The 12651-nt window shown below is 43.6% G+C and overlaps 1 protein-coding gene across 2 annotated transcripts in view; it reads right to left on the reverse strand.

The window, feature by feature from the left end:
• Window positions 1-12651, reverse strand: part of ADCY1 (adenylate cyclase 1) — a 206066-nt gene that overhangs the window by 87355 nt on the left and 106060 nt on the right. For both annotated transcript variants that reach the window (XM_067550338.1, XM_067550337.1), the window contains exon 5: window positions 8756-8883. In XM_067550338.1, coding sequence (XP_067406439.1) covers window positions 8756-8883 — 128 coding nt within the window. The remainder of the gene's footprint in view (window positions 1-8755; window positions 8884-12651) is intronic.

Below are 12651 nucleotides of genomic sequence, written 5' to 3' on the forward strand. Positions count from 1 at the left end.
CTGGGACAGGAGATCGTGCTGCTCCAGTGGGAGGGCGATTGACAGATCCAGCACCATGCTGAACCAGTGTTGGCGTGGCCAGGCCGGTGCAATTAAAATAACGTCCGTCTTGTCCCTCTTGATTTTCAGCCGGACTTTCTGAAGGAGAGGAATCAGCGAAAACATGTACATGAAGCTCCCCGACCACTGCAGAAGGATGGCGGCAGAGAGCGAACTGGCCTCCAGACCGCGGAGGGAGCAGAAGTGCAAGCATTTCTTGTTCCATGCTGATGCAAACAGGTCCACCTGGGGAGAGCCCCACCATTGTAAATTCATAGAGTCCACACCTGGATGCAGTAACCAGTGGTGGTGGGATAAGAACGACCTGCTGAGGTGGTCTCCCTTGTCGTTCCTCACTCCCGAGAGGTGAGAGGCTATTATGTGAAAATTGTGCCTCACCATCAGATCCCACAGACAAATGGCTTCCCTGCAGAGGGCTGAGGAACAGGGTCCCCCTGCCTTTTGATGTAATACATGGCCGCTATATTGTCTGTCAGTACCTGCACAACCTGGCTCGCAATAAAGTGGAGGAACACTCCACATGCTAGTTGAATAGCCCCTAACTCTCTCATGTTGATGTGCATGCACTTTTCCTCCCTCGTTTGGGGAAGAGGAGGAGGACCGGAGGGACGCAGTGGGTAGTGGCATCCCTTCCCTCTGATGAGAGGCCCCAGCAGAGGTCCCTTCCTGGGGGTCCAAATCATCATCAGAAACCAAACAATGACCCTTCTCCGGTGATTGTGGTGTGGACTGCACCCCAGATGACATGAGCAACTGCAGACCTGGCCCAGCCGAAAAACCTCAGGGTCCCCAATAAGGCCACTGGGGAGGCCACTGTCCTTGAGGCCATCCCAGGGCTGCCTGAGCCGAAGGGTGCTCTGGCATTTTTTGTTGGTGGCGACGACTCACCCGGTGGCCGTCCTATTGAGAGGACACCGACTTGCTGTCAGACGACCACAGTGGGGCTACCTTGGAGACTCCTGCTGTACAGTACTGAGTGGCGGGGGAGCGATGACCAGATCTCTGGGTGCTCCGGCGCTCTGGAGAAGGGCCTCTCGGCATCGTCAATTGTGATGACGACGAGACCCGTTGCCAGTGCCGCGACCAGTGCTGACATGGGGAACCATGCTCCAACTGCGAACTGGAGTGCAAGGACCGGTGCATGGGCACCAATGACTTGTGGTGCTGCTTCCCTCTCGGTGCTAAGTCAGCCTCTAGTGACCGGGTTCTGTGCTGCACTGGTGCAGGTGAACTCCTTGGTGGCGGGGAGCGGGAGCAGTGCTGACTTCCCTCTGGAGAGTGGCCTCCTGCAGGTGATCCAGACAGGCGCTGCCTCCTGTAACGAACTTCACCCAGTGCCAGGGATCATGACCGGTGCCAGGAGGGTGACCTTGCTCCGTGCCCCAATGATGCAGTGACTGTGATCTGGAGTGACTTCTGGGGGAGCGGCGCTGTGTCAACCCCTCCACCCGGGGCGACTGGGTTGTTGGAGATCTTCCTCCCCACTCCGGGGATCGCCTGAGCCCAGTGTGGGCTTCCCCTGCGACACCGGCCCTTCTCTCTTGGCAGAGGCCAAGGTGGCATGGGCAAGGCCAACAAAGTCCATGCTGCCTGAAATGCTTCCAGTGTGGGAGGCGCCGGCAGGTGCAGAGATGCCCTCCCACTCCCAGGAGTCAGGGGTGGCTCTCTGGTTGGAGACATAGGCTCCGGAGGTGGTGAGCGATTCTCCACTATCTGGCACAACCCCGCTTTCTTGGTCAGTGCAGGAGAGTGTCCCCACTCTGTGCGCTGCTTTCGCTGCCTCTTCCTCGATGGAGAGGAAGAAGTCTGGTGCTGAGGCGGGGCCAGTGCAGATGGCGCGCTCTGCATTGATGCCACGCTCGGTACTGAAGCAGAACGGGTTGGTTTGAAGGCTGGTCTCAGTGCTGCCTCCATTAGTAAGGCTTTCAAGTGGATATCTCTGTCTTTTTGGGTCTGAAGTCTGAAAGCCTTACAAAATTTTTCATTTGTCCTTAAGATAAGCTTCCTTCAGGCACTTTAGGCAACTATCATGGGAGTTGCTCAGACAAAAGGCCTTCCCACAGGAGGCACAGGGTTTGAAACCTGGTGACCGGGGCATGCCCCGCTCCAGGCAAAGTCCCAGTCAAGTGACTAACTACCACTATTAACAATACTTAGGGTCTAATCTACCTACCTACGACAAACAACAAACGATTAAGGGAGAAAAAAAGGGATTGAGCACCTGTGATGCAAGCCAAAGCAGTTCCAGCAACCATCACAGGCGGAAAGAAGGAACTGAGGGGGCGAAGGGCCGGCAATGCCTCATACACCGCGGCATGTGCGCAGGGCTCCAGTGGGCGCCGAAGCCAGCCCTACATGTACTGATAAAGGGAAAAAAGTTCCTTTAATCATGAACGAAGGCATGCACACACCTACAATGGAATGGGCTTGAGCAAGCACTCGAAGAAGAACAAATGAGTACCATTTTTATAAAGACACACTGTATAGTATGAGCCAGTCTTTGTAAGGCAAACATTTTTAATTGTGTCCATAAATCCAAATGCCAAGATTTTTAAAAACAGGAGCCTATTGGGCTCCTAAATTCATATTTAGACACCTAAATAAATTGCCCTGATTTTCAAAAGTACTTGACACTCAGCAGCTCCCAATGGGATCAATCAATCTGATACAAAGTGTTTAGACTTAAAAATATATTACACATCTTCATCAGTAGGACTGATAAAGCAGTCTGGGTGAAATATGGGCTGAAATGTTACCATGCTCATGAACTGAACGCAGAAACTGGTAGGATCCATGTCAGAGTCACACCTGATTCTGTGTTGCAAGAAACAGCCTCCTCAGAATACTCCTCAGTTGACTTAGGGCTTGTCTACACTTACCTCAGAGATTTGGCGGCACTCAACCAGAGTTACGCAAACTATGCAAAAAACGTGCGTAACTCCCGTCGACTTCTGTGCTTCTGTTTTGTGCTCCGTCTTCACTGCACTGCGCTGATGGGAACCGTGTTCCCGTCGATGCAGCACTACACCACTTGAGGAGGTGGTCTTAATATGTCAGTTTCTGGATTGACTGAGAGGGTCTTCGCTGACCGGTCAGTCAATCCAGATAAATTGATCTGACAGCAGCGAATTTTGCCGCCGTCAATGAGGACATAGCCCTAGATTTGTTGTAAGGTCTGTACATTAACCATGCTTTCAGGCCCTAGCATAGGTGTATCTCTAGTTAGGGAGAAAAAGGGCAGGCCAGGGATGAGAATGGAGTATGTCAAGAACATACTATGAAACAGCCATTTTCTGCTTATCTGTTGCCATAGGATGCCATGTGAAGCAGAATGTAAGAAAAAGCACCTTCTGGACCGCTCTAACTTAACCCAGGGAAAAAACAGGCTCCCTGATGATTCAGAATATAATGAGGGGAAAAAGAAGCTTAAAGCCACCTTTCTCCCCAGTCCTCTCTATTCTTGCCCCAAATGCAGGGAAGAACCTTACCTTACACCATGATCCTATTAGCACCCACAGTTAAATAGAATTGGGCCAGAGGAATATTTGGATGGATGCTGCTGGAAGTGCCATTAGTGATTCAGCAAATGGCATGCCTCCCTCTGTACTGCACCTGTCCCCAGCATGAGATTGGAATGTGATATGTGCCATCTAGATGAAGGGAGGTATACCCTCTAGGAGAGTGATTAAAGATCCCTTAAGACTTTTCACAAGCTTATGAATGTTAACCCCCATGTTCTGGCCAAATTCCAAGTGTAATATTTATCTGCTCCTTACCCACATTCTGTCTTCATTTTCAACTGGATGCATTACACTTCACTTGCTGCCCTGTGGCAGTACTGATGTGCGGTTAAATAATTCCCACATTCCATCCCTGAGGAAGCTGCATTTCCATACTGACTGAAGGGATTTTTTATATGTAATTTGTGGTATCAGTTTTTGAAATACTTCTGGATCCTTTGGGATGAAGGATGCAAGTTATTATTTTCTGTTCAAAGACTCATAAATCTCCCACCTCTAAACTAGGCTGAGGCTTCCACTTCCATCCATTCTACTGGGGAGCAGCCAGCAGCCTGGAAATAAGGGCAAAACTTGACAACCTGGCACTTAGATAATAAATGTATCCTTTCTGAAAGTAAAATATTATCATAACTAATACTGATGACTAAAACCTTCAAGGTGTGATAAGCAATTTAAATAAGATGAAGGGAAAGAATCCTTGGCTTAAATACTATTAAAGAGTGAGATGATGACACCTGCCACTTATTGATGAGAAGGTAAAGAATATGGGCATGTTTAACTATATCACGAATGAATCTGATAATAAAGATTTATGGGCAGAATTCACACCCAGGCTGTGGGCCAACATGGTCTACGTAACACTTAACTCCACCTCAAGTCCCACTAAAGCCATCAAAGTAAGACTTAAATGGTGTATACACCTTGTGCTGTACCCCTGCACAGGGATAAATTTTGCCCTGTTACCATAGGGCTATATAGGAATTCAGCATACAGAACAAGGATAGGATACAGCAGTCTAAGCATTTTACAACTATAAAAGTGATGCCTCACACACTGACCATGGTATGACTTGGACTGTGTATTTGAAGAGATTATGCTGAGGAAGAGAGAAGTTGGGGTGATGATAAGAAATTTTCAATAAGTCTCTTAGAGAATCTCCCAACACCTCTTGGATCACCCTACTGGTAACAAGGGGAAGCACCATCAAATGAAACCTAAATGCAGGGCCATACTTAGGGCACCTGCGTGGACATGTTAGAGAGCACATCATATTGTCCTAGGCACTATACAAAAATGTAGTGAGAGACGCTCCCTGCCCCAAAGAACTTGCAGTCTAAGACCCTGATCCTCCAAGCACTTGTGCACATACTTAACTTTAGACATGCGAGTTATCCCATTAAACAAATAGAACTACTGACATATATAAGTATTTGGATGATCAGGGCTAACTCTGTACATGCTCAGTCTCTGCACGGAAGTGAAACATTATTTTTTCCCTATGTATCAACAAAATCTGCTTAGCTGCTCTTGAGTTCTGTGTCTATTGGCTTGGCTATACACTCCAATCAACAAAATCTCTGCACACATAACCCAACAATGTCTGAGTGGATGGTGCTCCCTGTCACAGTGTTATGTACTGGGTCTAGATTTAGCTTCTGCCTCAGTTTCCCCTTTAGTTCCAAGGCCAAGTGTCTGGAATTCTCCCAACCTTCCCAGGAAGGCCTCATTGCCAGGCTCAGAGTATTTCAGGCCCTACTTCTAGGACACTGACTTCTTAATTCAATCAAGCCTCACAAAGTAACTCATGACCAGGCTGCCGCAGAGGCCTTTCATTCCACACCCCTATCTTTCTGTTTCAGGGCTAATCACAGGAGCCAACCTCTGGCCTGCAGCCCCTTTCAACTGAGCATTCTCAGCCCTTTCTAAGGCTTACCTGACCCTCTTCCCCCAGATGAGTCTGATAAACTGAATAGGGCAGGTTGGTCCCAGGTTCCTGGCTCTTAAAGGGGCAAGGCCACCCTGGCACATTTCCATTTAAGCAAGGAAAAATGTCAGGTTGGTTTGAAAGGCAACAATAGCCAGACCCTGACCCCCTTCTAATTTCTGACATGATCACAAGTTTATGTATTAGTTTAACTAACAGAAGGCATATGCAGCAGCTCAGGGTCTTGCAATCCTTACTCACATAAGTAGTTCCATTTAAATCAATGGAATTACTTACATGTGTGAAAGATGAAAGATTGGCTTCTGCCAATTTAACTCTCTATATAAATCCGACACCACCAATTACTGCTCCGTCAACCTTGACTCTTCTTCATCTCACCCTCTTCCACCATCTCCTAATCTCCAATGCACACACTGTGCTGTCTTTTCCAATTTATTAAACCCTGTCAAAAAGAAAATGCTGAAGTTTGCCTGTTAATTATCTTCTACCCTGAGTTCTCACTGACTGTGCCTAGATAATACACAGCAGCCCATCTGCTTCATTCCCTCTTTTCTAATTTGACTTTTTATTGATGTTTACTTTATCATGATAGCAGGCAATAAATGCAAACATAAAAAGAGAATATGCTTCATTTCTAATATTAGCATAAATGAGATATCCAAAAAGAGGACAGCTCAGTAAATGATATCATTAGACTAATGAAAGAGTATCCAACTAATGAAATTATAGATTAACTTGCATATTTAACAGTAGCTAAAAGGTGGAAGCAGTGCCTTTGGATTGATTTTAAATGAGAAGTTCATAGAATTTGTAAAAGGTGTCTATGTCTAACTCCACTTCTTCCCAATCCAAGGACTTTCTATAAGTGGAACACCTATTTGCTACAGAAAGAATGCTATGCATAGACGGTTTTGCAGGATAAATTTATTTAGCAAAGACAACACTGATTTTGATCCTGTTGTGTACATCTGAATTGCTGAAATATCCCTTGTTACTACATTTTAAGTCAATTCACATATCAAAAATACCTAAAATAATAATAAATAATAATAATAATTATTATTACATAGTATAAGAAATAATAATAGATCCTTAGGTATGTATATCACCTTTCATCCTAAAATGCTTTACAACTTTCACGATATATACATATACAACAAGATTTTATACTGGATGGATGGTTGAAAATGTACAAGTTGATCCAAACTTCTTAAAATGTTGGTTGTTTTGATAGATGGGACATAGAATCAAATCATGCCTGAGCTAGTTTGCCACAAGGAGGCAGAAATGGGATACAGCCACCAGCTGGCTCAGATTCTTCTCTGCACTATGGAACTATCCTTAGAGAAAGACTAATAGAGCCATGCCACCAGAAAGCTCCAGAACTAGTATGGAGACATTGAATTGTGTGTCTATTGCCACCTACCTCCAAAGGTGCCTGCAAGGTTTGGAAGACACAGTCCTTTGCCATGGCTTCAATGGGGACAAACCCATCCCTCAAAATAATTTGGAATAATAATAATCATTGAGGGGAACCCCATACATTTTTCCACAGCTCCAAGCCCCTTCATGAAGCAGCCTGATCTGGCTCCTGTACAGCTATTTATATGTATGGCACACAACTTGGGCAATTAGAATTTTGGGAGCGGGGGACCTGCAAATTCCCCATTTCGGCTGCAAAGGAAACATTTATTTGGCAAGCTGATTTAAAAATCAGACAAATATGGCAGCTATTTAAAACTACTCAATAGTGACGGGAAAGTCCTGAGAGAGATGGATCAGTGAGCAGAGAGAAGGTGAAACAATCAACTTGATAGGCTAATTTATTTATCACATGGCTCTGCAACATAACACATGGATATTGCTTCCACATATATGGGATACTGATGAAAAACTGGAAGGCAGATTGAGAGAGAAAGAAACTACATTGTAAGGAACTAAAGGTCCTTCATAATATTTCTTTAAAATCAGTACTGAAATGTTGCTAAGTACTACAAATACATACAAATGATGCCTTTAAAAAATCATTTAACTTCAAGTTGTTTTAATTTTTTTCATCACTCTACATAAAATTATAGCACAGAATGTTTTACCGCCTGCTTTACTGCTTACAAATAAAAGGCTAGATTGTACCTTGGTTTATGTACCTGTGCTGGGAATTAAGGGGCTGCAGGTGTGTAAGGACCACTTCTCTTCCTCCCCCAAGCAGGTAAGTAGGGAGTAATGAGGAGAGGTGGAGCCTTGGCTCAGGTCCCTCTCTTCAATGGGACGACCAGTGCAAGGGGCAGGGGTAGTAATTAGCTACTGGTATGAACTAATAGCCAATTACTATCCCCCCCATAGAACAGGGCTTTTGGAGTGTCACTCCCACAGGGCTTGTGGCACAACCGTAATCTAGTCCAAAAGCATTAACATTACACTCCTCAGTGTTTATTTATATATAATATGAATATCTATCTGTCTGTGTGTGCACATCTATATTGTCTGTAAAATATTAGCTACGTGGTAGTGAAGAAATCACACAACTTGTTCTCTCCCCACGTCAGTCTGTGAAAAACATTTCCAGCTCTTGCTTAGCAACCAGCAGGCCATTCACAGCTCTCTCCCATTCACACTTCTGCCTCTTGGTAAAATGACAATCAGTTCAGAGCTCTGAAGCATAACAAAAACTTTTCTGAGAGGCAAAATGAATTTCACATTACATCTCTGATGAAAGGCAAAATCAAAAAAAGGTTGCAAAATGACATCCAAAGGCAAAAATCAGAGTGAGCGATTGATTTGGGAATAGGAACACACATGACAGATATACTTCACAGTCAGTTTGGAATTTACATACAAGTGGGTGAACTGAGAGTAGTTTTAATATTGAACAAGCAGGAATTAGATTCCCTGCCGACTGGTTCAATGCACATTGCTATGGCAAATAGTAATACTGGTATTTCATGATTTCCCAATTTCTCTCTCCCCCTCACTGGCATGTGCATGCACACACACACAAACTCACTTTTTCTCATCAAACCGATTAAATGGAGTAGAAAAGCAATGCCTAGCGTACCCTGTGTAAAAACAAGACTCTCTCCTGGCACAAATGAAACAATGTGAAAGTTTAAATGAGCACAGTTCCAACAGACACCGCCACTTCCTTGATAACACACATCACAAATGCTACAGGGATGTTATGGTTTCCCATGGGGCACTCAAGCCGGAGTACAATGACTGAGATACTTACGTGATGGTGTCAATCATATCCAGTCCCATTTCGACACAGCAATGAGCATGGTCTGTTTTGGGCTGGGTCAATCCTGATACACAATAATAACAGTCGCCTAGAATTTTAATTCTTCTGCAGTGGTTTTCCTTTAATAAAAACAGACAGGAATAATAGATTTTAAAAAATATTTACAGTAGAAATGACATATTTCTGTATAACAATTTTTTTCATATAAAATTTATGTGGTCATAGCAAACAATCCACAATGCAAGGAACTTTGAGGTCCTAATGCTGAACTGTCACCTTCCGTACATCAAATAAGGTAATCAGTCCAGCATTCTTCAATTGGGCAGCATTATAACTTCAGATTGCAATGTAACACTTGATTGTATGGTTTCCAATAGCAATGCCTCAGATTAAAACACCATATCTTAACAGCCACAAACAGGGAGTATGTCTGGATCCAGACTTTGCATCTGGACTGTATGTCTATAATAGTTCAAATCAGAAGGCTCCAAATGTTGGGGAAGTTTGGATTCAGATGAATTTGTGGCTCAAACCCATCTGTAGTTTAGAAGGCAGGTGTTTCTGTTGTTGTTGTTGCTATGGTGGTGGTGTCTTGTTTTGTTTTTAAGAAGATGCTCATTGGTCTGTATTACCAATATATAAATCAGAGGGGGCAGATTCATTCTCAATTTAAATGTGTGAACATGACATATGGGCAGAACAGAAGACACAGTCATACACTGATACTGAATTTGTCTTATATTTACATGGGCTGGCAAGTTCTTCAGTACAAGTGTCTGACTAAATCTCCTGGAGTTTGAAGAAGAAATGATGGGAGGTGATGACAGCTATATTATTTTCAGCAGAACCTTCACCACTTGAAAACTAGAACACTGCTTAGTAATAATGCAGCATTCATTGGGGTTGAGTTGCTTTTCAGATCTCTGTCCAGAGGCCTGACATGAAAGTGTTTTCCAGTGATCCCATGGACTGCTGCCAGCTAGGACCTCACACACAGAGCTATGCTGAAATTGTTATCCATTAGTTTGGGACTGTTGAATGATGAAAGGTAACAACAAATTGGAGATCAGGAAATTCAGTGAATGTAATTGGTACATGATATGAAATATTAATGTATAGTCCTAATCAACAACGCAGGACCATGCAGGTTTTCCCCAAACCCCAGGCCAGAATATGGCAATAACAGTTAAACAAGAAAAAAGACAAGGATATATGAGGTTATCCATTGTAACAAGGACTGCACAAAACCCCTGGCCAGAGTTGTGACACAGTAATTAATTAAATCAGATAAAGGATCCAACTTTCATGGCTGGGACTATGAAGGCATATGCCTCCTGGGATTACTTAGTATGAATATGATAAGAGAAGGTTAAAATTATTCTGACCAATTTTTCCTGCAGTGATGTTTCAGGTAAACCTTGAATCAACTGGCCCAGAAAAAAAAAAGATTTAAAATGTCCAACAAATTTCTTAATCTGACTGGTTCAGTTCCTCCAAAATCCACATTCTTCCTGAGAAAATCTAAGACTCAGTGATTTGATCACACCTGCCCCACAGGTAGGTCTACATTTACAACAGCGTGTAGAATACAGACACTGCATGCCCAGCTACATGGGTATAAACAACAGTGTAGACAGTGAGGGAGAGCTTAGGCAAATAGAACAGAATAGAGTGCCCTCATGCCTGAATTCTAGGGTACATATCCTACACAATTCTCTACATGTCCAAGCAGTGCCTCACACATCTACATGGCTATTTTTAGCAGCGTACTGTCCCTCTGACTCCCTGCTGCCAGAGCCTTTTCCCACTGCCATAAAAGACTCCAGCAGTAGGGGAAGCAATAGCACGTTTTTACTGAACCAGCTTCTGTTAGTGGAAGGGACAAGCTTGTGAACTCCCTCCCCCTTTAGCTTCCTCCCACAAAACAAAACAAAAAACACTTCTGGAGGACCTGTGGCTAAATCACCTGCACTGCTTTGAAAAAATCCCACTATATTCTTTACCAGCTATTTTCCTCATTCATATCTATTTATAGCAGCTGACTAATACACAGTGATCTCTAGAAGCTTGTCTGATTTTCTTCTCTCTCTCCATATGAGGTTGATTTCAGGTACTAATAGTGAATCTACATGAGAACAATCCCTTTAACTTGATATGCAAATTAGCAAAAGAAGCCCTTTCTTTTTTGCTATTTTGTTTTATTGTACCACCCAGAAAACATCTAAGTCGACACAGTTCCCCAACAACGATAGTTATAAATTCAAGTCACAGTTGATACAAGCGGCTCCTATGATAGTTGATCATTTTGGTCTCATGAGCATAAAATAGAAGGCACCAGGGTCTGCTTGCATTTCCAGCCCACTGCACTAGCCAATCAGGCCATCCACCTGCAGGGTTTTATCAAAATCCTTCCAAAAGAGGCTGCAGAGAATTCCCTCCAGGCAAGAGAGAAATGTGTTGGTATCAGGTGGAGACCTAAATCTACAACTTCACAGATGGCAGACTCTTTCAAGTTGCTAAGTAACCTTTAAATTTTCAACCAAGTGGCTTATAAACCAATTTGTCTCCACTGAGCAGGACAAGGGGAGCTTTCTTGATTCAGAAAGAGTTCTGCTATTTTTACGTCCTTTCAAGGTCTCTTGCAAAAGTCTTTTTAGCCACCTCCAGACAGGGAATAGAAAACTGCATCTCAGATACATCAGATCAAGCCCCTTGGACCGCCCAAGCCAAATTATATTTCATGCTCAGAGGTTACAGATTTTTTAACAAAATAAAGGGAACAGAATACACAGATGAAGACGAAGTAGTAACAAAGTTTTGACCTTTAGGAACTCTTGATACATGCTTTAGTCTCATTGAAGCCAATGTTTTGCTGGCTCAGTACTTAGTACTATCACTGAGAGCCCTTCTCTAACAGGCAGTAGAATTGCTTTCTTGTTTGTTATATTTCTGGTGCCAGCAAAGGAGATAGACCGGCAGATGTGGATGGACATATAGCTATCTGCTGTGCTAGCTTTATTGTTCTGGCTGAAGAACTGAAACTAGCATGAAAGTGAGGCTTTGCACTGGGGCTGGGGGGAAACCACACAGCTTTCTGAACATTTAAAGGGACAGGACATCATACTGTTGATCAATGCAACTCTCTTTTTGAACAGGACAGGTGAGAAATGTGTTGTTACATGAACAGGTCCTAGGTCAACACTTTGAAAACATTGGGCATGTCTACACTCAAGGTCGAAGGGTAACTTCTGTCTTGGATAGTCATCTTGCTTGACCTAGCGCGTTGAAAATAGAAGTATAGCCGCAGCAGCCTGGGAAGGGGTAGCCTCCCAAGTGCAATCCTGCCCAGGATCCTGGGTACCTACACAGTCCAAACTAATTCCCGCACTGCCATGGCTACACTTCTATTTTTGAGGTGCTAGCTCAATCAAAGCTAGCACACGTACGTCTGCCCAAACTGGAAATTACATGTGCAGCTCAAGTATAGGAGTAGTGACCGACGCTTTTAGTTTATTTTACAGGTGTTAGAAAGTTACCAAGCAGGGAGCAGATACTTCTCTATCTAAAGCACAGAGGAGCCTCTATGGTTGCAACAATCTATCTGGGCCACAGCATAGTATCTGAGCACCAATAAACGAGCAAAAAATGAAGACCAGTTAAATTAAACTAACTTTTAAAATCTAAATGCCAAATGTATCCCTAAGATAACTCCATTAACTTCAATGAAGTTACATGAGGGATAAATTTGACCCTATGTGACTTAAATACAGTTAACCCAATGTTTGACATATGGATCCATCTTACTTTCTGTAAGCCTATTGGTAACCTGTTTTGCAATTATGCTCTTCAAACAAGTTTATTGTATAACCCTTCTGGAGTCACAATCC

The sequence above is a fragment of the Emydura macquarii genome, unplaced genomic scaffold, assembly GCF_026122565.2.
Source record: "Emydura macquarii macquarii isolate MOO-44397 ecotype Brisbane River unplaced genomic scaffold, CSIRO-AGI_Emac_v2 contig_1263, whole genome shotgun sequence".
NCBI classification, from domain to species: domain Eukaryota; kingdom Metazoa; phylum Chordata; order Testudines; family Chelidae; genus Emydura; species Emydura macquarii.